Source organism: Corythoichthys intestinalis, chromosome 19, assembly GCF_030265065.1.
Source record: "Corythoichthys intestinalis isolate RoL2023-P3 chromosome 19, ASM3026506v1, whole genome shotgun sequence".
NCBI lineage: Eukaryota > Metazoa > Chordata > Actinopteri > Syngnathiformes > Syngnathidae > Corythoichthys > Corythoichthys intestinalis.
The window spans coordinates 23,839,979-23,866,848 of NC_080413.1; the positions used below are offsets into that span (position 1 = coordinate 23,839,979).

At 38.4% G+C, this 26,870-nt stretch overlaps 2 protein-coding genes and 1 long non-coding RNA gene across 3 annotated transcripts; 1 reads left to right on the forward strand and 2 right to left on the reverse strand.

The window, feature by feature from the left end:
* Nucleotides 1–364: 364 nt before the first annotated feature.
* Nucleotides 365–2,060, reverse strand: ttc32 (tetratricopeptide repeat domain 32). The gene is made up of 3 exons (XM_057823682.1): nucleotides 1,911–2,060; nucleotides 1,659–1,825; nucleotides 365–1,058 (listed from the first exon to the last, which is right to left on the reverse strand). Exons 1-3 carry the CDS (start codon nucleotides 2,024–2,026, stop codon nucleotides 931–933), a joined length of 411 nt encoding a protein of 136 aa, XP_057679665.1. The 5' UTR covers nucleotides 2,027–2,060; the 3' UTR covers nucleotides 365–930.
* LOC130908065 (uncharacterized) lies at nucleotides 1,579–6,271 on the forward strand. Its single transcript, XR_009061566.1, has 3 exons — nucleotides 1,579–1,635; nucleotides 3,765–3,921; nucleotides 4,365–6,271. It is a non-coding gene; the product is annotated as an uncharacterized LOC130908065 (long non-coding RNA).
* Nucleotides 6,272–17,580: 11,309 nt separating this feature from the next.
* matn3a (matrilin 3a) lies at nucleotides 17,581–25,265 on the reverse strand. Its single transcript, XM_057823576.1, has 5 exons — nucleotides 25,042–25,265; nucleotides 22,867–23,063; nucleotides 19,642–20,220; nucleotides 17,798–17,923; nucleotides 17,581–17,708 (listed from the first exon to the last, which is right to left on the reverse strand). Exons 1-5 carry the CDS (start codon nucleotides 25,263–25,265, stop codon nucleotides 17,581–17,583), a joined length of 1,254 nt encoding a protein of 417 aa, XP_057679559.1.
* Between the last annotated feature and the right edge of the window lie 1,605 nt (nucleotides 25,266–26,870).

The following is a 26,870-nucleotide window of genomic DNA, read 5'->3' on the forward strand; positions in this document are numbered from 1 at the left end:
TAGCTACCGGTAGTAGTATTGACGCAGGAGGGTCGCGTCTCGCATCAAATAATAAACACTGCCGTTTTTTTCCACGTGCGTCGTGTTGAGCCACTTCCTAACCCGTCTAACACGCGGCCGCACTTCGACTGGTGTGCGTTGGCTGATTGACTTTAACGCCTGTGTTTCACTGCGTTCTCGCGGTGGCCACGTTGTTGCGCCGTTGACGTTTCTGGGTACTGTCCTACCGTGTTGGTGCTCATTATAGTAGAGAAGACGGAGTAAATATAATCTACACAAAACTGTAACCCAATCGACTCACAGCCTCGAAAAGTAAGGGTTACATTACGTCAGAAACTCGTTCGGTACGCCACCGTTCCGAACCGAGCACCACGTACCGAAATGCAATTTCAATACAAATGCATGTACCGTTACACCCTTAATTTTTACCCATCCAGTGGAAATACAAAATGCAAAGCGTTTTCTGAATTGGTTATAAATGGCTAATGTACTTTTTTTGTTTTTTCTGTTTCATATTGTACTTGAATGCCTTTTGACCCAGGCAGAAAAACTTCAGCAGGTGCTCATGATTTCCACAAATGGGCAGGGAGGCACATGCAGACATCCAAATATATGAGTAGCTTATGAGTAGCAATAAATATAGCGGATAACAATTTTGTTTTGTAAAGGTTTTTTTCTTTATACACATTCATGCAAAGAACATAACACGTTATGAAACAAACACATTAAAATAGATTCAGATTAAAGGATAAAGAATTGTCAATTTAAATTAGCAAATGTCACCATGTGCGGCAGGTATTTATGTCGGTGTACAATTTGGTGCTAAAAGCGAATTCAAATCAAGACTGTTCAACCTTGGCTGAGGTTGAATGAGGTAAGTGTAGCTTTATGTACATAAACAGTGAAGGATGAAACAAATGCTGGCAGAAGTCAATATCCTCTGTTTGTTTTGTCCTGTTGGTCCAGCAGAGCGCGGCGAAGGCCGACTTTGGCATCCTCAAAGGCTTCGTTGAGCTTTAAAGCTTGCCTGAAATCCTTAACGGCATCTTCAAAAAACCCTGTAAGACATTAAGGATAGTAGAATTTGATGGTTTTCAATAAAAGTGTCACATTTGCTTGTTTAGTCAGCATTTCCAGTTTCCCCTCATAGTTTTTAGATTAGGAAATACTGCAAACAGCGCTATCTAGTGTCTTTAAGAAGACATCACATTTCATATGTCATTTGCAGTTAATTTTTTAAATACTATTTTAATCGTATGTTTATGATTTTACATTTTAAATATAATTTTTTTAAATTGTATGAGCAGCACCTGTTACCTGATTAGCACCTGTTACCTGATTATTAGTAAAATGTACTGGCAGGTAATAATTATTCGGCCTAATGACGTTCCTTTATTATGAATAAATGTGTCATTATTATTTTTTATCCCCAGCTGTAATTGCATTTAGTTCCATTACATTTTAATAATTTAAATGCTTTGTTTAGAAAGTAGATGCCGTTTTGACATTTGTTAAAGTAAACACAGACGTAGAAATATATAAAATACAAATGAAAATAAATATTTGAATTACTGACTGGGAAAAAAAAAAATACTTTGAAAGCCATGACCGGAACCCGGAAGTAATCGCCATACGGTAATCGTCTGTCCTGTCCTTACCCAGTCTGTAATGTATTAGTCCTCTGTTGTAGAAAGCTACTTCAAATTTGTCGTCAGTTTGTATCGCCGAGGTGTAATCCTCAACCGCTTCGTCAAAATCCACTCTGAAATACTTAATTTGTCCGCGGTTGTTGTATGCGGTTGCCAAATGCGTAGCTTCACGTTCCCTGTGAAAACAAGATGACACCGTTTTAATCAAGGTGGCTAACTGTTAATTTTCTTAGCTAGCCTATTTAGACAACAAACAACAACCTGGAATGTGAACACGACGAAATAAACTGGTTATAAAGTTCTTCTGCCCTTTTAAAGTTCTGTTTTTTAAACTCAATGTTGGCACTTTGAAATAATTGAACGCAGTCATCCGCCATTGTGGCTAGTGCGGAAGTGACGTCTTTTATTTACTTTTTGATGTAAAACTTTATTGAAAGCTGCAAACGCGTGTTACTTGTCCAGATACTATGACAGAAGTATTTTAAACGTATCAAACTGTGTCCATCAAGTTCATGAGCGTAATTTACTAATTCATTGGCTGCCATTGAAAACCAGAGTTGCATATAAAAATCTACTGCTTTTGTATTGACAAAAGTAACTGGCATAATAATACCAATTGAAACAGTAAAAGAAACACATCAACAACTAAATTCTACTCTTCAAATAGCTTTAATGATGTTTCCTAGATTAACTCAATCGGCTGTAATTGACAGTGACAGACGTCTAATTCATTTAGATTGGACATGACCATTCAATGGCAGTCAACGTAGTTCAAATGAATTAAATAACCCTAACCCTATGTCTATTGCTTTCAATAGTAGTGAATGAGTTTACTTTCTATTTCTCAGTGTGTTGACTTTAGAATTTATTTACTTATTTACAGCATTACTATGAAAACACAGCCCCCTTCGTTTTTCCATTTAATCTTGTCGTCAATTTTCATTGTGATGGAAATCCAATCTGACTCATCCAAGACCTTCACCCAATGTGCCTGCATGGATGTCAGATGACCAAACCAATAAACTGTTGGTGACCTATTTTAGTTAGGTGTAGTTTCCATCCATCCCATTACTATATGGCATATCCTCAGGAGGGTTGCCAGCAAGGGTGTAGGTTTGGTCTCAACATTGGTAGGGACAATAAAACAGCATAACCTGCATGTACACTTATGCTTGGGATGGGACAGTAATAAGACCTAACAGATTGGGTGAACGGGGGTCAGAGCTACATTTCTCACAAATATGAACCAAGTTAATTGATATGCTAAATCAGGGGTGCTCATTACGTCGACCATGATCGACCAGTCCATAGCAAAGCTAGTGTGGGTAACTTGCGGCATCCCCAAAAATATATATACATTTTTATGTACAGTCAATTATGATCATTTTAATATGTATGTTGTGTAAGTTCACACAGTTTAATGTTATGCTAACTCTTATGCAGGTTGGACTTTCAGGAGCAAAATTAGTGGTGTGTTTTCCACCTCCACAACATTGGCGTCTTTTTAAATTACTTACAGTGGCTGCTCCTGGTCGAAAAAAAAAAACAAAAAAAAAAACTTCATATCCCTCCACTTCCAAGGGGGCGGAGGAGGCGGCATGTTGTCGACATGTATTTCTGTCGGAATGTGTGTGAGCGAGCGTACGTGTGTGTGTGGAGGGTGGGTCAAGTCATCAGCCAATCAAACGTGTGTTTGAGGGGGAAAAATTGGACCGGCACATTCAGCAAGTGAAAAGGGGTAAATGTAAGTTTGAACATAATGAAAAAAATAGGGTCAATTCTATCCTTACAACATACTGGAAGATAATCTAAATTTCCTATATAACTGATCTCATAATACAGTATAATACAAATAAGGTTGCTTAAAAGTTGGTGCGGACAATTTGAGCATCCTGAAAAGTTGGTAGTGTCCCTACCGTCCCTATGCAAACCTACGTCCTTGGTTGCTAGTGTCCAGAAACGAATTCTAGGTGACTGAGTGAAGTGCAGACTAAACTAAGCACTGGTTGTCCGTCAACCACAGCGCACAAGAGACAAATTCAAGTTGACTTTAATTGTGCTTTAATTGTGTGTTTTTGCAGTTGTGTGATATTCTTACACAATTTTCTTGCACAGTTTCTTTAGTGAAGAGCACAGCTGTTAGGGTGAAAGTGGCGCCTCAAAGATCCAGAGGTCATCCTGTGGCTGTGCGTGTACTTCCCTTGTGTGCCTCATTTATCACCAGACTGCGTGAAACCCAAATAGACACATGCTTCGCTCGCAGTTTTGTAAGGTAAGCTAATGTTGCTGTGAAAAGGGTATTTTTTTGTGATAAATGAATACCTTTTAGTGGATCCCTGTATTCAAAATGCGGGTTTGAAATTATTTGTATTTTATTTATCCTCGCTTTTTTTAAGAATACATTTATAGTCGGTACATTAAAATGCAATACAATAAGAAACAATATTTACAAAAGTGAAGATGTTATTTTTCATTGGTAAATTGTAATGTTAAAACACAAAATATGAATTGTAGTTATAATTCTATAGCTCCTATTTTCTCTTTCTATCCATCATCACTTTTGTTACACTGACACATTATGTTCTTGACGACCTTGTGCTTGAATGAAGCGCTTACTTGGAAAACATGAAAATAAGTACATGAACTTCAAGTGCAACTCAGGAACTGACACTGCCGGTCAATGTCTTAAACGTCTCTCTGTGATGTGGTATGCAGTTTACCTACCGAGAGACTTGACACAAACTGTTTAAGTCCATGGGCACCCAGGATAACCATCCATCACACAAATGTCAGTCTTTCAGTCAGCCATCCAGGGACATTCCTTTACTTTCCCTTAAGAGCAAGAGTGGATTTCTTGTTGATGCTTCAGCAATGAATCAATAATGCACCGGTTCGTAAAAAATTAACATTGTTCTGTAATAGAAAAAAAACAGGTATACTTCACATGTTTTATATCAAAATATTGTACTTTTTGCACAGTAGACACCCAATCTTTAGAAGCTCCCACCCCATCGGGAGCGAAGGAAAACTTCTCAGAGGCACATCCTAAGAAAGAGGTGGGTGTCAGGCAAGCAAACAAATGATTCCGAGGAATCGATTTACTGGAAACCAGTTCCTAAGAAAAAAAAGTGATTTTGTGTGTTTTTTGTGAGAGAGACAGGTTTATGATACTGAGCGTTTCAGCCTAGAATGAATTAGATTGAATAAACATGGAACCACTGGACATCCGTCGCTGCTTTCTGCTCCCATCTGGGGGGAGAGGACCGGAAACAGTGTTCATGAAGCTGGCAGACCACAAAACCAAGACTGCCCAGCTTAACCAGCGCCGCCACCTGAAAGGGTCGAAGATTTTTTTGAATGACAACTTGACTCGCCGAAATGCCGAAATTGCAAGAAAAGCACGTCAACTCAAGAAAGCTGGGAAAATGGCCAACACCTGGGTCTCGGATTGCAGGATCCTTGTCAAGATGCAAGATATGAAGATTAAAGCTATTACGAGTCTTGACCAGCTGATGAAAATTAATGATGACATCTGAAACCACACTTCTGGACCACAACTTTTACAATAGCTGGATAACTATTAATACTACACAGCGGACCAGTATAACAACTCGTGGATGTGGACGGTAAACAGAAACTTATCAACGGCAGGAGTCTCTACAAGAATCTTGAACACATTAAGGATGATCTACTAAAGATAACAAAGGCTCTGACTTTAATTTGCACGGATATAACATGACACGTAAAAACATAATTATCTGCTGTGTCTACCGAGCTCCTGATTCAAATGTCTAGTTTACTGAGTATATGGAAAAGATACTGTATAAAACGAATAATAAGCATGTTTTTCGCTGTGGAGACATCATGTCTGATGAAATTGTTACAGTGATCTTTGTGTGCGCCAATTGTTGCCACCATGTACACCTTAGCAATGTATCCTTTTAAGAGACTTATAAGAAAAGCATTTTGAGTCGCTACTCACACCAGCTGTGATAACACATAATCACTTTTGCCACACACATAGCCACAACAAAATGATCCCACAGCAAACAGCTGCAAAAATGTCAGGGACATGACAGAGCCATAACCTTGTGTGCCCTGAAATTAATCGAGCTGCTTGACTGGACGCTGAGTTACTAAACCCAGATTGTTTATTGTACAGTTTTGTGGCCATCTGATGTATGTACCATGTCTGAATGTGCGTCTTTAGTTGTATGGGGACGGGAAACTGATAAGCATATGCTTCTTCCCGGTTCCTTCGGGAATTTCATATCACATTTTGTAATTGTCAATGATTGTCAATGATACCGATGATGATGACAATAAAATTATTCAAAACAAATGATTCAGATTAATTCATACAATTTCTTCCCAACAGGAACATTTTCTTCAAGTCAAACAAGTTATGAAATCAACTCTAGTGTCATGGAACAATTTATGTACCCTAATTTTCGGACTATAAGCCGCTACTTTTTTCTCTCATTTTGAATCCTGCGGTTTATAGTCTAGTGCTGATAATTTGTTGATTTATGTGGGTTAATATGTAATAGGGTTGTTCCGATCATGTTTTTTTGCTCCCGATCCGATCCCGATCGTTTTAGTTTGAGTATCTGCCGTTCCCGATATTTCCCGATTCAATTGTTTTTTTTTTTTTTGCTCCCGATTCAATTCCAATCATTCACGATAATTTTTCCCAATCATATACATTTTGGCAATGCATTAAGAAAAAAATGAATAAAACTCGGACTAATATATACATTCAACATACAGTACATAAGCACTGTATTTGTTTATTATGACAATAAATCCTCAAGATGGCATTTACATTATTAACATTCTTTCTGTGAGAGTGATCCACGGATAGAAAGACTTGTATATTATATATTGTATATTGTGACTAAATATTGCCATCTAGTGTATTTGTTGAGCTTTCAGTAAATGATACTGCAGCCATTCAGCCCAAATGCATGATGGGAAGTGGAACCATGACTGTGTGTAGTTAGAGCAGGGCGGTAAACCGAAAATTTACCGTCACCGAAATTCTTAACGATGACCGACGTAATTTTGACCATGTCGGTAAATTCGGTAAATTAATAAAACAAGAAAATATAGTCTTTTCATCCCGCTTTGATTCTGTGTTGTTCGTCTATGTTCATTCCCCTTTAAGAAAGCAGTGAATGTGCTTACGTAGGGAGTCACGTGATCATCAGGAAGCCAATCAAACAAAAGCCCGGTAAGCTAACGCTAGCAGCTAACGCTACAAGCAAAACGTGATGGAGTGTGGCTTAAGGGAGGTTCACCAAACTTTCAACCGACATTTAGTAGACTCTTGGTGGCATCCAGACGGGCTTTCACCCGCTGTCCTCCTTTGTTCTCACGATTTCCGGAGATGGTGCTTTCAGTGCTTTCTACTGGTAGCCAGGCTAACGCTAGCTAGCGGCTAACGCTACAAATGAACGTTATGGAGTCGGATAGAGGCTCTAACCTTGTCGAAACGGCTGAACTTAATGAGTGGATTGGGCACGGACTGCATCTAGCAATTACTATGTGGCGTTATTTTGTATCTGTCTGTGTGTGTGATTCCTCTGATAGCTTTTGTGATGGTAAAGAATTCTGCATAAAGTACAATCCAACGGCGAAACTTATAATGACCGAGAAATGGCCCCAGCTATTTTTATTGTGCGTGCATTTATGAAAAAATGCACTGGGGGGAAAAAAAAACCCTTAAACCATAAAGTAAACACTTGTATTTAATAATTATATCACAGCAGCCATTAACAATAAGTTGTCTTTTTGAAGTGTACTGTTCAAGCTGCAAGTCATTTGTGTTACAATTACATGTTTGCACAGGCATATTGATTTTGACAATGTACATTGTTCAAGTCATACACGCTGTTATAAATGTTCATACTTGAATTCTTATTGCTTACAATACATTTTTATTAGGGCTGTCAAACGATTAAAATTTTTAATCGAGTTAATTACAGCTTAAAAATTAATTAATCGTAATTAATCGCAATTCAAACCATCTATATAATATGCCATATTTTTCTCTAAATTATTGTTGGAATGGAAAGATAAGACGCAAGATGGATATATATTTTCAACATGAGGTACATAAGGACTGTATTTGTTTATTATAACAATAAATCAGTTCTAAATCAGTTATAGAAATTTTATATTAAAACCCCTCTTAATGTTTTCGTTTTAATAAAATTTGTTAAATTTTCAATCAAAAAATAAACTAGTAGCCCGCCATTGTTGATGGCAATAATTACTTACACTATAAAATCAGTCGCACCCAAACGCCAGCAGAGGGCAGCAAAACTCCGCAAAACACAATTAACAGGTGGGCCTTTCACTCTAGTGACATTTAAATATGTCTGAGCTGGGCAAGTGCGTTAATTGCGTCAAATATTTTAACGTGATTAATTAAAAAAATTAATTAACGCCAGTTAACGCGATAATTTTGACAGCCCTAATTTTTATAAATTTAATGTTTAGACTGCATGTACAATTGTTAAATACAGTATATCAAATTGAATGCTGGTAAATAAATCAACAAGAAATAGTTAATCTGTATTTCATGCATTGATTCAGATTTTCAAATTATATAACAGTCCGCTTGGGCGAATTTATCGTCATTTATCGTTATCGAGATAAATCTGCTCAATTTATCGTGATACATGTTTAAGGCCATATCGCCCAGCCCTATGTGTAGTGCTACCAAATGATATATCTTCTCTGCGTTGGGAAATAACTTAAGGTGTTAAGAAACAGATCAATTGCTACCTTGCTTCCCCACATTGCTTCCTATGATAATTTTGATCGTGGGGAGAGGAATTGTAAGGCTTTAGCCAATTAAAAACATGCTCCAAAGGCTGCCAAAATTCACTTTACTCATTTTACTTTACTTTACTCTTTTATCTCTCTATATGGGTAAAATGGCACCATTACAGATTGAGCGCGACAGTGTGTGAGTGGGTCGTGCAGCGCATGCATAAATTGCGTTAAATATTTTAACGTGATACATTTTTTAAAAAATTAATTACCGCTGTTATCGGGATAAATTTGATAACCCTATCTTAAGCCTAAACTAAAGACTGTGGATGAGTGTAACATATTATGTCTGTAACAAATATAATTAGAAAACGATTTAATTAAAAAATATATATATATATTATAAAAAGGCATGGCCAATATTTTTTTGCCGATTCTGATACTTTGAAAATGACGTGATCGGACCCGATCGATTGGATGCCGATCGATCGGGACATCTCTAATAAGTAACACATTATTTGACAATGGCATCATGAGACTGTCATAATTATGACATGACACTATCATGGGCGTTACTGAATCTTATAACAGATGTCGTTTAGTGTCATCTGGCAAATTATCATTTATGTCCAGCTCTGATCTTTTACATCCATTCCAAAGAGAGATAATTTGCCGGATGACACTAAAACTTAATCTGCAATATTCAATGCCTTCACTGTCAACCGCTGCTACTTCCCTTCAATTATTTGCACAATATAGGACTACCTCATACTGTGCATATTTTATATTGATTTAGATCTTATACTTTTATTCTTGCAAGCCACGTTCGAGATTTTTACTTGTGCAATACTCAATGCCTTCACTGTCAACTGCTGCTACTCACTTAAATTATTTGCACTGCCTGAACATAGGGCTACCTCATATTTGATATTTTATACTTTTATTCATGCAAGCCACTTTCGATATTTTTTACTTGTCCTGCACTGTAAAGGGAGATGCTCCATAATTTCATTGTACAACCGTATAATGACAATAAAGGGCTATTCTATTCTATTCCATTTTTATTCTATTCTATTCTCAATGAATCTTTGCAGCCAATCGGTTCAAAGCTTCATAGCGGTTAATTTGGTCTTATGACGGTCTTATGATGCCGCTGTCAAATAAAGTGTTATCGGGAAATATCCTTTGATTGTAAATATCCCATAATACGGTGAGGACAGCTGCGGTGTATAGTCCAGTGCATCTTATCTATGAACAAATGCCGTTTTTCTGTCAAATTTGGTGGGTGGCGGCTAATCATCAGGTGCGCCTTATAGTCCAAAAATTACAGTAAATGTCATTTCAATGTAGTTTAGATACTGTAAATGTTTTTATTTTTTAGAAACAGATGAAAGATCATGGACGGATGGACATGATACAAAAAGAAAAAGGTAACCAAATGCCCACTAATGGAAAGTGGGTTAAAGATCAAACTGCGCTTGGAAATATTATTTTTTTTTCCCCAAAGGTTTCGAGTATTCCGGAATTCGTCGCAAGGAATCTTTACGTATCTTTTGTACTTCACAGCGACGTGCCAGTCACATTCGTCTTCTTCTACCTACTGACACGGCACCGCCGGCTTACCTTCTATGTGTGTGGTAACCATGAAAGCAGGCGAGGTGGCAAACAAACACGAAGCAGCTGTCTAGTAAAAGTGGAGACACGAGTAGACTAGAGGTAAATGTTGACTTGTGAGGGCGCACACAGAAGACACTCTGTTTCCGACTCACTACTTGGCAAACAAGCCAACTCGTCCCTGGGGTAACTTTTGACCCTGGAGTGTTGTCTGGTACAGCAGTCATGATGGTAAAAGCACATGGCGATGACAACATTCGTTGGTTCTGATCAGATGAGTGTATCACCACTTATTGGGATTGATGATATGGTGCTAAGGAAAATGAAACAGTTCCACAATGTATGATGCACCGTATTGGAAAAAAGATACAATTTACCTCTAACAAGTGGAAAAAGCTGCGTTTTCGATTCGAGACTTCAGTGACCTCATACATTAAAATTAGCTCTGTGTGTATTTTATTAACATAGTAATTTTTAGGGTTGTTCCGATCATGTTTTTTTTGCTCCCGATCGTTTTAGTTTGAGTATCTGCCGATCCCAATATTTCCCCATCCGATTGCTTTTTTTTTCTCCCGATACAATTCCAATCATTCCCGATAATTTTTCCCGATCATATACATTTTGGCAATGAATTAAGAAAAAAATGAATAAAACTCGGACGAATTATATACATTCAACATACAGTACATAAGCACTGTATTTGTTTATTATGACAATAAATCCTCAAGATGGCATTTACATTATTAACATTCTTTCTGTGAGAGGGATCCACGGATAGAAAGACTTGTGACTTTGTATAATGTGACTAAATATTGCCATCTAGTGTATTTGTTGAGCTTTCAGTAAACGATGCCCAAATGCATGATGGGAAATGGAACCACGACTGCGTAGTGCTACCAGTTGATACATTTTCTCTGCGTTGGGAAATAACATATGGTGTTAAGAAAAAGATCAATTGCTACCTTGCTTCCCCACATTGCTTCCCATGATATTTCTAATCATAGGGGGAGGGATTGTAAGGCTTTAGCCAATTAAAAAAAGGCTCCAAAGGCTGCCAAAATTCACTTTACTCAGTTTACGCTGTCTTTTATCTCTCTATATGGGTAAAACGGCGCCATTACAGATTGAGCGTGACAATGCGTGAGTGGGTCGTGCAGCGCATGCATAAATTGCGTTAAATATTTTAACGTGATACATTTTTTAAAAAATTAATTACCGCTGTTATCGGGATAAATTTCATAACCCTACCTTAAGCCTAAACTAAAGACTCTGGATGAGCGTAACATATTATGTCTGTAACAAATACAATTAGAAAACGATTTAATTAAAAAATATATATATATTAAAAAAAGGCATGGCCGATATTTTTTTGCCGATTCCGATACTTTGAAAATGACGTGATCGGACCCGATCGATCGGGATGCCGATCGATCGGGACATCTCTAGTAATTTTATTTTTCAATTTAAAAGTATGTTCGTATAAATGTATTAATTTGTTATATATTATAATAAACCATTTACAGTGGTACCCAAAAGACTCGATTCATGTTTCATTAGATATTTTATGGGAAAAATTGCACTGTAGGACAGGGCATCGGAAAAGATACAATTGCTTTTTCATGATTAATTTATGTAGTATTTACCTGGGCAAGGCAATTCTGAAAAGTTTTTTTTATTCACAGTGCTAACTAGGAAGCATGTTAAGATTTAATTTCTTGCTCAATGACACTTCAAAAGCTTAAAAAAGTTTAGACAGAAACCACCCTCCCTTTAGTCATTGGCAGCTTCGGTCTGCTCTTTTTACAGGCTGAAAGCCTATCAAGGTGCTGCTTAAAGTGCCTGTGACATAATAAAAACATGTTAATTTCATATTACATGCGGTATTTTATGCTCCTGAATGAAATGGACCACTTGGATGTGTGCAGAAGCGATCGATATACTAGTAATTGTTTAATTTTTTTGAATCTCGCGCTCCGAAAATGAGAGAGTTCCGGCCACAGTCTCAGATTGATGAAGAAGGCGGATGTGACGTTAATGGGAGATATAATCTTCACTATACAGCCATACTATTGTTTGCAAAAGGACATTGGATACAGCTGATTTTTGCTGATTAATTCGTTTATTTTCGCGTCCAGCCAAATGTGCTGCAAGCTTTTGTTGCTACACCATGGAGAGTGGTGTGAACCTTTCTGGGTTTCAAAAAGATACTGTTCACTGCGAAGAATGGGCAAAAAAAGCATGACAATGAAGCGACCATTGGACTAATGAGAAAGTGGCTTGCATTTTGTGGGTGACAATGCCCCCTGTCCACCAAGAAGGCAGGAGTGGCGGCCGCCCTTGGCTGACGCTCTCGTCTACGGTTCTCGATTGTATCGAGACTTCCACCTCCCCTCCACCTCCTTCCTGTGCCCATCAAGAGAGCGCTATCCTCGGCTTGAGCTCGGACAGCCACGCGCTCCAACGGTGGCCGGTTTGTTCACTTAGAATGCGCCATTTTCGGCGTTCATTCCCCAGCTGCATCCCCGACGATGAGTACTCCTTCTGGGGCTGCAGCGGGGGAATGACTAGCCAAAACTTGCTGGTCGCCGGGTGTTGGCCAATCGGCGAAGGCAGTCACCCCCGCCGCAGTGTGTGACATGAGTCGGGGTAGTTTTGTGTGATTTTTCGTTTTGGAAAGGCGAGGAAGAGACAAAAACAATGATGGCATTTTGCAGTCTGCTCTATGTCGCCTTTTTCTCGTTCTGAATATTCCGCCTCCATTGGGCTGAATTCTAAATCCTCTGAATTCGCTACTCCGCTGACGTCATCACCCAGATGGAGGCGCCTGAGCACTATAATGACAGGAAGAGCTAAACGGGAGATTTAAAGACTCATTTCTTGCCATCTGAGCTTTGCCAAATTGTTGTATATAGCCGAATCATCCCAAAATATGATTTTAATTCCAGTAATAAGGCTATTTAGGATTTTTTTATGGTGTCTAATGCACTTTAAGTAGTAGTAATAGTAGTAGTTTTGGTTTTTGTTGTTGTTGTTCTTCTTTTCCTATTCTTACTCCTTCCCCTACTTCATCTTGTGGGCACCAACTTTGAAGTCCTTCTCTGTCATTTGTGAACTGATCATCTTGAAACTTGATAGCTATGTATCATGTATCTACCAATCCATGGAGCCCAATTTTTGATATTTTTTGTGTACGGGCAGATTAATTAATTGCGGATTTATTGGTGGCTGTGTTGCCTGTCGCTTACAGGTTAGCCAGTAGAGGGCATGTGTGCATACCATTCAGCCTGTAGTGCGCTACAGCACACTCGTGCCTGTTTATAAACATATTCCTTTGCCTGTGCCTGGCCAACTGACAATAGGACAGCGTTGAAATTTGCCTCCTGCTTTGTCCTCGACTAGAGTTCAGAGCCAGATTCGGAAGCTACACTATTCATGGCAAGTTTTTCATAACAGGATCATGCATGGCCATGCTTGCTACTATCACTACAGATGAAAGATTTGACACTCTTGGGGGGTGTTCAAAACAAGAAAGAGAATGTCTATCCATCCATTGGGATGCACTGGAACTCCACGCCAACAGAAGCTTTATTAAGACAAAACTTTTTCCGGATGGATTTCAAGTTGTTGAAATTCACAGGCTTCTACTTGAAGCCTTTGAATGTTCTATAAAACAGAATACAATAAAGTAAAATAGAAAGGAAAGATATAAATTGCTTTCACTGAGTGTAATTCAACTAGATTGCTCACAATCACAATTGTACATTTGTTTGTTGATGTGACTTTAAAGTACGTGGGGCCTAGTTTTTCATGGAAATTGTTGTTGATCCGTTTTCTATAAAGGGAAAGACAACATGTTTATCATGTGCTTCCCAGCTGAAAGAATCTTCTTTAATAAATTGGAAAACACAAAATTTCAAGTTCCTAATGTGCAATAGTGGCGAAAAACGTCAAAACAACCAATATCTACAGGAAGTGATAACCTGATATGGGAACAGACATTTTATCAATGCCGCTATTTTAACCAATCAAATGCCAGTATCCTATATTATCACATGCGTCTGTGCCCGAGTCTAGCCGTGTGTATGTGGGTCATAAGCTGTCATTTTTTTGTTTAAACAATATTTTACCATTACACCATGTTATAGAAAAATAATACTACTTTATTCCTGGCTTGTACCGTAATCATTTTTTTTACGTTGCTTTGGTCCAAACGAAATGAAAAAGTGCCACTAAATAGGTAAACATTTAGTTTTGCTAAAGTTAGAGGCTATAGCCTATTCAAAATTTCCGATTTTATGTCCTAGTTATGCTGAAAATAATTGTTAAATGTAAGTTCTTCATACATCAGGTCAAACTAAGTCTATAAAATAAGGAGGAACATGTACATACGTATATTGAAAAGCATTAGAAATTACAAAAGTAAAGAAAAGTGGAAAATAGAATTTGAAAGTCGTGACCACAAACCCAAACAAAAATGTTTTTATACATGAATGCAATGAAACAAACTAGGAAATACCACTCAGAACCTGGGAACAATATATGTGTTACATGGTGTTATTACAGGTCTAAGTATTTTCCATTTCTTAAATAATTTAAGCAGCCAACTTTCACCTAAACGTCATTCATAGTAATTGTTGTCTATCCCTTTAAATTACAATTTTGCCTCAGAATATTACATTAGTGTCATTTCAGTCACATTAGTATTGCTTTGCTGAAAAAAAAAAGAAATATACTCCTTATGAGTTTACGATTTTTTTATTCAGACAAAGGAATATCAACTTATGTCATTGACCATTTAATATATTTGAAAAAATAACTTTAAGCGTAAAAAGTAATATGCAAATATATTCACCACGATGATATTCATGATATTTCACAAAAAAAAAAAAAAGACAACTCATAATATATACAGTATGCACAGGTGTGCTATTGAGGTCACAAAATGTATCGCTGATCTTTCTGTATTTCTTAAAAGATGCATGGAAGACACAGTTGTTTAAAAAGTAGACATCACTGTAGATGTGATTAGTGGCTCCCCGGACCATGGCTACTAGTCCACCGCATGCTTGACATCAATCCAAAAGCTATGCATTGCAGCAGTCCATGTCTCCGACACCCACTGGCACCCTGTGCAAATAAAGCAAATAAATGGAAAGCATCTCGCTGTGTGGTCGTAGGCATGGTGTTTTACTGCCCGGCTACGTCATCTGAGTGTCAAACACTCACCCCTTTGTCAAGTGTCACACGTGCCTCAGTGCCTCCTCCAAGCGCTCTATTCTCCCTGAAACATCAGCTAGTGGCTTCAAAGTCAAGGAGTAATGTCTACGAGTATATTAACTGGTATACTCTTAACAAATACAGTTTAAAAAAAAGAAGCTAACATTTAATATAATATTTTTTGTTGCATTACTATGGGCTTTACATTTAACTGTAAATGTGATTTGGAGCCAAAAACTATGCCCTAATTTAGTCTTTTTTAACCCCCCCCCCCCCCCCCCCCCCAATAAAAAATAGAAACCATTCGTCTGTGGGTGTGTTTATTGTTATTATTACCGTAATTTTTGGACTATAAGCCGTTACTTTTTTTCCTTCATTTTGAAACCTGCAGCTTATAGTCCAGTGCGGCTAATTTGTTGATTTATTTGGGTTAATAGGTAACACTTTATTTGACAGCGGCATCATAAGACTGTAATAAGACAATCTTAAGTATGACATGACACTATCATGGGCGTTAATGAATGCTTATGACAGATGTCATTAAGTGTCATCAAGCAAATTATGTCACTAACTCCCTTTATGTCCAGCTCGGATCTTTTACATCCATTTAAGAGTGAGATAATTTGCCTTATAACTAGGGTTGTTTCGACCATGTTATTTTGCTCCCGATCTGATCCCGATCGTTTTAGTTTGAGTATCTGCCGATCTCGATATTTCCCGATCCGATTGCTTTTTTTTTGCTCCCGATTCAATTCGAATCATTCCCGATAATTTTTCCCGATCATATACATTTTGGCAATGCATTAAGAAAAAAATGAATAAAACTAGGACGAATATATACATTCAACATACAGTACACAAGTACTGTATTTGTTTATTATGACAATAAATCCTCAAGATGGCATTTACATTATTAACATTCTTTCTGTGAGAGGGATCCACGGATAGAAAGACTTGTAATTCTTAAAGGATAAATGTGACTTTTTATATTGTGACTAAATGTTGCCATCTAGTGTATTTGTTGAGCTTTCAGTAAACGATACTGTAGCCATTTAACTTCTGCCCAAATGCATGATGGGAAGTGCAACCATGACTGTGCGTCGTGGTACCAATTAATATATCTTCTCTGCGTTGGGAAATAACATAGAGTGTTAAGGAAAAGATCAACTACTGCCTGCTTCCCCACATTGCTTCCCACGATTATTTTAATCGTTGGGAGAGGGATTGTAAGGCTTTAGCCATTTACAAAAAGGCTCCAAAGGCTGCCAAAATTCACTCTACTCATTTTACGCTGCCTTTTAGCTCTATATACTGTATGGGTAAAACAGCGCCATTATAGATTGAATGCGACAATGCGTGAGTGGGTCATGCAGCGCATGCGTTAATTGCGTTACATATTGTAACATGATGAATTTAAAAAACATTAATTCTCGCCGTTAACGCGATAAATTTTATAACCCTACCTCAAACTTAAAGACTCTGGAAGAGTGTAACACATTATGTCTGTAACGTTAAATACAATTAGAAAACGATTTAATTATAAAATATATATAAAAAAAGGCATGTCTGATATTTGTTTGCCGATTGCCGATCGATCGGGACATCTCTACTTATAACAATAAATGACATCTGTTACTGTATAAGCATTCATTTATGCTCGCGACAGTGTCATGTCACAAGTATGATTGCCTAATGACAGTCATATGGCGCCACTGTCAAAAAATAGTTTCCAAATACCATAACTTTCAATTAATGAAACAACTAGAACAGTACCTGAAGAAATAATTAGCACAGAACATACATTTTTATTGTTATTTACATCTGTAGCGCTGCAATGCATGCTAGGAGGCATGCTGGACAACAACATTGTTGACAGCAGGTGGCAGCAGAGGTTGACTGTCTCCCCCAAGAGAGCAGTGATGTCCAAATGAAGCAATGAAGCTTTTGCAGCCAATTGGTTCAAAGCTTCATGGTGGTTCATTTGGTCTAATGCCACTCGTATAAATAAAGTGTTACCGGTTAATATCTTTTGGTGTAAATATCCCATAATACAGTGAGGACAGCTGCGACTCTGAACAAATGCCGTTTTTGTGTCAAATTTGGTGGGTGGCGGCTTATAGACAGGTGCACCTTATAGTGCAAAAATTACGGTATTTTTTATTTTTTATTTATTTATTTTTTACGTTTTATTGACTGAAATTTGTAATTTCTTGATTTTAAGTCTGAAAAATGGCTTTCTCTTTTCGTCAATACAATGTTAATGGCTCAATAAAGTGGGGTTTTCTCCGGATACCCTCGATAAGCAGTCCAGTACCGTATATTATGTGCTGTTTACAACAGGAAGGATATGTCTGGCAGTGAGTTTCTGCATGGCAGCCTGCGTCTGCTTCTGGAAAGCCAGTCTGGCTTCACACTTGCAAGGATCTTCTGCCACCACTGGCTTCACCACTACATAGCGATAAAACACCATGTCACAACATCAGAGTTAGAGGTATTGCGCTGTTACCGAAGTCTATAGATTAAAAAAACAAGCTTACGTGTCCTGGAACATGTTTTCTTGTCTGCATTCAAGATATAACCGGTGCGGCACTTGCAATAAAAGGAAGCATTGCTGTTGACACAAATGTGCTCGCAGTCATTCCCAAGGGCACAGGGGTCCAGACCTAGGCCAAGATTAAAGAATAGGCAATTCATTTGACAGCATACATAGAAGACAGTATGTTTTACTACGTACTGAAAATATTCACAAATCTACATCAGCAACTTTTAAGTAAAATCATAGACTTCACTCAGTTGACGGGACAGCTCCACCAGACATTGCCTTCCGCAAGGAGGCTGACATAGGAAGGCAGAGCTGTGATGAACTCAAACACGCTGCGTTCTAATGCCGGATTTAGGTTGAAACAGGAGGAAAGTTGTACTGCATACAAGCAGGGGCCTGAAGAGTAATTTGGTCGAGGATTCAAGGTAATTATTATATAAATAGCACCTTGCATGCACTTTGAAATGTAGTGAAAAAATGAAATGGAAAAAATTAGCCTAACGTTAGCTTGAGATATTTAGGTAAAACTGCTCGTTCTTTTTGCTTTTAAACAAGAATCTAGAGTGTTTTACATTCATATCAATGAAAAAAATCAGGGATTTACGCATTTATTTACAAAAATTTTCAACTCAAAAAGCTCTGTTTTCTTACGGCCATCACCTTGGGTTACACAATAGCCAACAAGCCTGAAATATTTACGTAAAATAAACGATAACTGCCCGTTTTTTTGCTTTTAACCAAGAATCTAGAGTGTTTTACATTCATATCTACGAAAAAAAGTCCGGGATTTACGCATTTATTTATAAGAATTTTCATTTTAATAAGCTCTTTGTTTTCTTACAGCCGCCACCTTGGATTACACAATAGCCTACTAGCTTGAAATATTACATTAGAATTTTATAGCCATTTCAAGTTTTTTTTTTATACTTATATATATAAAAAAATAAATAAATAAATCAGCATTTTTTTAGGGAACGACTTTTTGTTTTTTGATGCCACTGCTCATGGAGACTCATATATGCCTAAGGGAGGTGCCTGTTTTGGTTTTAGGTCGTTAGCAGCTTTGGTTTTGAAAATATTTGACTTTTAAGTTTTCTAAAATAGGCCTCCAATGGATCGGCTCTGAGCCCCATGTCCTGTCAATTGATTGTGAAGTCGATGGTAAAAGTTAAAAGTTACCACAGGTTTATTGGATGTATTCAATGTGATCAAGGAGAAAATGACATCAAACAGTTCCACAATAAGTGTTTACAACAGAACCTCTCTTGTTCAAACAACTGCACAACTCAGACAATGAATTCTAACGTTATTTTTTAAAGTATTTGTCTATGAAACCCTATGGGATCTTATCCGGGATGATTTGGGGCTATAAATAAATTTGATTCAACTAATTGGGAACTGAAAAAACGTCAGTTTAGCACAAAAACTCTATTGACTGCTATGTGCAATCATGTTTTTGTTGTTGTTGTTGTTCGCCTTCTGGTTGTAGGCATTGTAAAGCCAAGTGTTTTGAAAAAGTGAGGTGCTGTCTTCACAATATTAAAAAATAAAAGTATACATTAATCGCGTTGTCAGTAGTCAACATTTATCCATAACTGAAAGTTTAAGGCTTGTTTGACCATCAAACTTTCTTTTGTATTAATTGTGCGGCGCTAATCAGGTTCTAGTGCCAACATCTGCAATCCATGTAGGGGTTCTGAAGTTTCTTTTAAATTTCTTATGTTTTTGAAATGATCCGACGCGTGCAACTCCCGTATTAGACTGTAGGTGCCTCCTACCGTGCCACTAGAACCAGGGTTAATAATGCAAGAAACTCTTGCGGGATCATCTTTGTCCTACCGCACAGGTTTTCCCGAAACTTGGAGGTGAGCTTCTCGATAACGCCGTAGGTCTCCACGTAATAAACGTGGTCCTCCAGAGGCAAGCTGGCCATCAGCTTCAGAGAGTCCATGTCTGCGCGGTCCACCCCGACGGCGTAAATCTCGATGCCTGCAGCACGAGCTGTGGCGGAGATTTCCTCTACGTGGTCCTGAGGCCTTCCATCCGTCACGATGATAGCCACTTTGGCAATGTTACGAGACGGAGGCCGGGCTCCAGACTCTTCTGTGAAGGCTTCATCTACCGCAGTTTTGATGGCCAGGCCCGTCATGGTGCCGGAAGCCAGGGGCTCGATGCGAGAGATGGCCTTCTTCATGTCAAGCTTGTTGAAGTGGTCTTTGAGCAGGAACTCGATCTTGACCGTGCTGGCATAGTTGACCACGGCTACTCTGGTGGCATCCGAGCCCACCCCCAACGTGTCCACCATGAGCGCCAGGAATACCTTGGCCTTCTCAAAATCACTGGGGCGAATGCTACGTGAACTGTCGATAATGAAGACCAGGTCCAAGAGGCGGCTGCTGCACTGAGAATCTGGTAGCTCTGGTGATCAACATGACAGCATTAAGGCTATTTTAACATTACACAGCAATTCTTATCTCAGACAGTAGAATTGTTGGTGAGCAATGGAAAGAGAATGAATGAATTTTAATACGGTTTGAGATGCACTGAGAATAATCTGGCTTTGTGAGGCATTCCCAAAATGTTGTCAAATAATAATAAAACCTTCATTTAACTTTGGTCTTATCCTTTCATGTTAAATAGAAAAGATACCAGAAAAGAAATCAACAAAACAAAGATGCCATATCAAAAGATAGACTAGGAGTCCTCTCACTCACTTACTGTATACATACATCACATATACAATACCATTCAAGTGTTTGGACACCTAGTGTAATTCAATTATTAAATATCATGTATAAACCTTTAACCGGTACTGAATATTCAACAAAATTATAAAAGCAACCTCATCTTTGCTTCCATCTTCCATGAACTGAAGTGATAATGGACACATAACTCTCTCGACAAAAGTCTGTTAAAGTTATTTCTTGTAACTTTTATTGTGACTGTGATTGTGAGTCCAAAGTTATAAATTATATGAAGGAAAATGTGAGCAAAAAGTGCATTTATAGTTTAGTTTGAAGTCCATGCAGGTTTTTTAAATAGACATTTATTCAATAGGGTCAGATGGTGATCTTTTTCTTGCTGGTATGTTTTCCCAAGAAACACAGTGTCATGGATATAGCTGTATATGTCTTGGAGTAATTTTCTTCTGGCCTCCTGATTTTACCTTGTATGGTGACCAGTTATGATTAATTCGAGCAACAAATGAAGAAAAAAAGATGTGTCTCTTCAATTTGCCATTACTGTTTTCTACTTATCTCCAGCTTAGTGATGACTAGATTTCCTCATTAAGTAGTTATAGTTCATATTTAATATCCAAACTTATTATCATGCAATTTAGACTGCCTAGGGAATAGAAATCAGATTGACAGTTGAACGACCACAACTATTTTTCCAATTGTCACCTTTGAAAAAGTTGGTGACCCTCTAACCGACATTAAAAAAAATAAAATAAAAACTAGGCCTGCAAGCAGCGCTGAACGTGCCCTCACAGTTTGGTGCAATTCGGACATCACGCAACTCTGACAGCTCGCAGGTCAGAGTGGTGGCAGATCGTCCCCCTCTCATCATCTTATGTGAACCTAACATGCTTGAATTTCACCTCTTTTTTGGGGGATTAGAAATTCATTCACACATCTAGGAGAAAAAAATCCCTCATTAAGAGGGTCCTACAAAAAAGGAGGCGCAACTGAGCTGTGCAACCACACCCTTATTCAAAACCAAAATGAATCTTTTAATTGGGCCAATTTGACCAACTGTGCCAAATTTCGTGGCTCTATAAGCTGCCAAAGCCCCTGAAAAAACTTCCTCCCTTTTAATGGCGAACAAAGGGTCATCACGGCAACAGATAGAGACATGCGGACATGGGCCTTAAAATGTAATATTACAAATGGTCTTGTAACTGCAATGACCAACCTGAAAAGAACTGGACATGTATAGGTAAAATGAGTGACTTTCTGTTGCCACAAGTTGGCGCTATAGGGTTGATGCAAATGACTCCTACAGGACCCAGGTTATGACTTCAAATTTGTGGTGAGACAAAATGACGACTGTCATTTTCACTTTACTGTTTGGACTCTTCTGCTTCAACGAAACCTCAATATTTTTCATCGGGCACCTGAACACATGTCTTAAGGCTCCCATGATGCAGGTTTGAGGTTAACTAATTTTTTTTCCCTTGGAGGGGGAGCCTGTTTAGTAAAAAAGACTGTTTCCTGTTCCCAGCTTGGGGCAATAGGCCTAATGGGTAATATTTCAATGCAGTCGTGTTCAGCCTGGGTTTTCTCTCATTCATGCCAGACATGAAAAATACTCAACCTTTGATCAGGGAGATATTAGTCATTCACTGTGTTGCCCCCCCCCCCCCCCCCCCCCAAAAAAAAGATTGACTTTGGCACCCTGCCCAGAAAACTCACCATTTTGATTACTTAACATCTCATATGTCTCATGAACAGTCCCACCAATTTTGAGGAGGATCCAACTAACTCCCAAGGTGCCAATGTCTCAGATATGCACCCTGTACCTTGATATAATTTTCACATTCAATCCAAAATACCCGATTTTCTGTTGGGTTTGAAACAATGGTGCAAGAGACTTTTTGGAGCAGTTTTGCACAAGGTATCGATTCCCTGAATTTCATCGTTATATGTTGAAAAAACCTAATAGGAGAGAACTTTTTGAAAAATTCAAGAGGGGCGTAACTGAGCCAATTTGTTACAAAATAGGTTACAAAATTATCAAAATTTATGCCAAGCCGCATGTCTGTGCAAATTTTGGTGAGTTTTTGAGCATCTTAAGGTTTCCATATCGGCCATTTTCATTCGCCATGAAAAAATAATAATACTTTGCATTACAATAGGACTCTCGTGCCAGTTGGTGCTCGGGCCCTAATAAAAAAGTAAAGACATGACTTCACTAGATCACACCGACATAATTACAGTATGTTCTTATTAACGAGTCAATATAAGTAAAGCGTGAACACTAATTACTAAACTACAACTATTGAAAAAAAAAGAGCTTTAATGATTAACCAAACCTGACTGGCAATAATCTACCTGTCTTCACCGGACTGATGGTGGTGGTTGAGCCGCTTTGGGTACTGACCGGCACTGGAGTGGTGGTCTCCACTGGTGCCAAAGTGGTTGTCACTGGTGGCATGGTGGTTATGGTTGTTGGTGGCAGAGTCGGTGCGATAGTTGATGTCGTGGTTAGTCGCAGGGTGGGAGGGACTGTCGGAAGGTACACCACAGGTGGAGTCGCCACTGTGGGGGCGGATTTTGTCGGACACGGGGGTTTCGGGTGATAGGGGCTTTTGGGTTTATGGGGGTGGTGCACAACAGGTGGGGGCATACCTTTGTAAATATGGGGCACCTGTGGTACCAGTTGCCCTTTAAATGTGTGTTGATAAGGCCACATAGGGACCGAGTGTCTGTGGTAAGTCACTGGAGGGGATAGAGGAAAAGGTCGATGCACTACCGGTGGAGGGATCCTTGGTGGCTGGTAGTGGTAGTGATACCCTCCTCTATATGTGTAGTCAGTTCTGTGGACTACAGGGCCACCAAAGAGGAGATCATTAGTAGGTCAAAAGAAGGATTGTGTAAGTGCACATGGTCTATACAAAAGCCTCATTTTTACTGAATGGCACAGCTCAGGTCAGTTTGTCAATGAATAGTTTCTAATGAGGGGTAGAAAGACTTTATTGTAATAACTCAATTGGTTATCCCAACAAACAGTTTTCCGAAAATTCTGATTATTTGCAGTGAAAATGCAAAATAATGTGTATAGTGTATGGTGAAATTCTGCATTTAAACTTTTTAGTACGTTTCTGCGAAGCTTTGCATTTCATTTCAGTAACTACAAAGAATACGTTACTAAACCCAGATTGTTGATTGTGTTATTGTACAGTTTTGATGTATGTTCCATGCCTGAATGTGCGTCTTTAGTTGTATGGGGGACGGGAAACTGATGAGCATATGCTTCATCCCGTCCGCCTTTGTCTTCTTCTTCGGTTCCTCTGGGCAAATCATATCACATTTTGTAATTGTCAATGATTGTCAATGATACCGATGATGATGACAATAAAATTCCAAATTCCAATATTTCAATGGTTGGGTATATAAGTGAACTTATCTGTGGTACTGGAACCCCAACAATAAGTTTTTTTTAAAAGTGGGATGATCAAATCTTTTGAAATCTTTTGAAAAGAAAACAGAGAAACACCTACTGTTCCTGACTCAAACAAAGTTTACTGCTTTGACTTAGCGTAAAATTGTGTTTAACAAAAAAAAAAAAAAAAAAAAAAACAACAAAAAAAATGCGCACATCCAATATTTTTTCCATTGAATTTTGTGACCTTTCAGTGGAACTCAGTAAATATGTGCAACAAATTGAACTGAACTGTACTTCATGGTGCAAATGAGGCTTTAGTAACTTTCAGTGACGTTTACAGCACAGTGCAAAAACCTTACTCCACCACAAGCTTTGTATTTTTGATGATAATTTCCCAATATACATGCAGCCATGCTTATTTAGCTAGTGGTGGCCTAACATTTTTGATGCCAAAATGAAAAAAGTAAAAAATAATTCATAGTTTTGTTCTAATGTGTTTGTGTGTTAGCAGTTTCTTCATTGTAATCAAACATTGCTTTGAGGAGCGGTAGGTCATGGACTAATAAAAAGGAAATGCCAATTTGGTAAAGATCCATTCTATACCTCATCACAAAAGTGTTTTTCTGTAATCCAGCTATCACACAAAGAACTGAAAACATGAGGAATGTACGTAGTTGGGTTGTTTGCAACAAGTAAATACTTTACTTTGCTTGACAAACAGCCAGTCAAAAATGTCACTGCCCGATGAAAAGAATACATATAACAATGTTGTACAGACTTTTCAAATAGGATGATGCTTTTCATTAGGCAGTGACAAAAAGTAATTTTTCATGCTCTACACAACTTTTTTTTTTAACAGCTAGAAACTGATATGACATAATTTAACCAATTATTATGATGAGAAGTTACTTTTAAAAATTTATCATACTAATTTCAATAATATCAACTGAAAAATCTGGATAAATGGTGATATTTTTCAAAATAGTAAAATACAACTATTATAGGCATTATTGCAAATACATGATTTTGCATTCTAATTTTGGATTGAAGCGCAATAAGTCTTGCAGTTCCTCTATTTAGAAAATAATAACTGAATCTTGTTGAATTAATTTTAAAGAGGCTTAGACGTACTTGATGGGTCGAGGAACCTTGCGGATGTCCGTCCATTGCTTCTGCTCTCTGCATAGCTCCGCGGGTTGAGCTGGTAGGTGGCCAACACGTTGCTCAGCATTAAAGGGGTGCCGCACACCAGACACCACAGCCAGTACTTCGTCTTCACCATCATTCTCATCCTCTTTCACGACAGGCACTGCACTGGTGGTCTCTTCTCCTCTCTGGATCCTGAAGCTCCTCATATGAGGAAACTCAAGGCCAACACGTCACCAGTGTTGCGGGTGGGGGGGCTGGGTCCCATGACCCCTGGTCTTTGCGGGGTGCTGGGGGGAATGCACAGTAGTCGAGGCAAGAGACAAGTTCCTAAAAGAGCTGATAATTCTGGGAAAGAGGGTCACGCAAACTTTTTACAATTGTCAAATAGAATACTTGCATGTTCACACATACGTACTATACGCACGTGCTTAAAAATCTTGGTACCCCACTGCCATGAATAAAGAAATACCCTCAGAAGCTCACAGAAGCTTAAAAATGTGGGAAAAAAGTGTCAAACTACATGTTTGGGATCTCATTTTATCAAGCCTTTATGATTGTTAAAAAAAACAACAACAAAAAAACCTATATTTACAGTGGTATGAAAAATTATCTGAAGCTTTTGGAATTTTTCACATTTCTGCATAAAATCACCATTAAATGTGATCTTTGTCAAAATTACACAGATGAAAAAACAGTGTCTGCTTTAACTAAAACCGCCCAAACATTTATAGGTTTTCATATTTTATTGAGGATCGCATGCCAACAATGACAGAAGGGGGACAATAAGTAAGTGAACCATCACATTTAATATTTTGTGCCCCCCCTTTGTCAGCAATAACTTCAACCAGACGCTTCCTGTAGCTGCAGATCAGTCTGCCACATCGCAGTCTTTTCTACAAAACTTCTGTAGTTCAATCAGATTCCTGGGATGCCTGGCATGAATCGCTGTCTAAAGGTCATGCCAAAGCATCTCAATGGGGTTCAAGTCTGGACTTTGACTTGGCCACTCCAGAACGTGTATTTTGTTCTTCTGAAACCATTCTGAAATTTTACTTCTGTGTTTTGGATAATTGTCTTGTTGAAGCATCCATCCTCTTTTTAGCTTCAACTGTCTGACAGACAGCCTCAGGTTTTCCTGCAAAACATCCTGATAAACTTTTCAATTCATTCTTCCATTAATGATTGCAAGTTGTCCAGGCCCTGAGGCACCAAAACAGCCCCAAATCATGATGCTCCCTCCACCATGCTTCACGGTGGGGATGAGGTGTTGATTTTGGTGAGCTGTTCCATTTTTCCTCCACACCTGACATTGTGTTACTCCCAAACAATTGAACTTTGGTTTCATCAGTCCACAAAATATTTTGCCAAAACTTCTGCGGAGTGTTCAAGTGCCTTTTTGCGAACATTGAACGAGAAACAATGTTTTTAGACAGCAGTGGCTTCCTCCGTGGAGTCCTCCCATGAACACCTTACTTGGCCATTGTTTTACATATAGTTGATATGTGCACAAAGATATTGGACTGTGCCAGTGATTTCTGTAAGTCTTTAATCTAGGGTTCTTTTTTTTTTTTATCCCCCTGAGTATTCTGCGCTGAACTCTTGGCATCATCTTTGGTGGATGGCCACTCTTTGGGAGAGAACCAACAGTGCCAAACTCTCTCCATTTGTAGACAACTTCTCTGACTGTCGATTGATTAGCATCCAGACTTTTACAGATGGTTTTGTATCCTTTCCCAGCTTTATACAAATCAGCAATCCTTGATCACAGGTCTTCAAACAGCTCTTTTAACAGAGCCATTATGCACGTCAGA

Bases quoted from the DNA above. Each gene is read 5' to 3' on its own strand.
- ttc32 (XM_057823682.1), bottom strand. From the start codon at position 2,026: ATGGCGGATGACTGCGTTCAATTATTTCAAAGTGCCAACATTGAGTTT. The intron at 1,826-1,910 runs GTTGTTGTTTGT...TTGTTTTCACAG, and splicing joins TCGTCGTGTTCACATTCCAG to GGAACGTGAAGCTACGCATT. The intron at 1,059-1,658 runs GTAAGGACAGGA...AATGTCTTACAG, and splicing joins ACTAATACATTACAGACTGG to GGTTTTTTGAAGATGCCGTT.
- matn3a (XM_057823576.1), bottom strand. From the start codon at position 25,265: ATGAGGAGCTTCAGGATCCAGAGAGGAGAAGAGACCACCAGTGCAGTG. The intron at 20,221-22,866 runs GTGAAGACAGGT...GTTGATCACCAG, and splicing joins CAACCACCACCATCAGTCCG to AGCTACCAGATTCTCAGTGC. The intron at 17,709-17,797 runs GTAAGCTTGTTT...ATCGCTATGTAG, and splicing joins GAAAACATGTTCCAGGACAC to TGGTGAAGCCAGTGGTGGCA.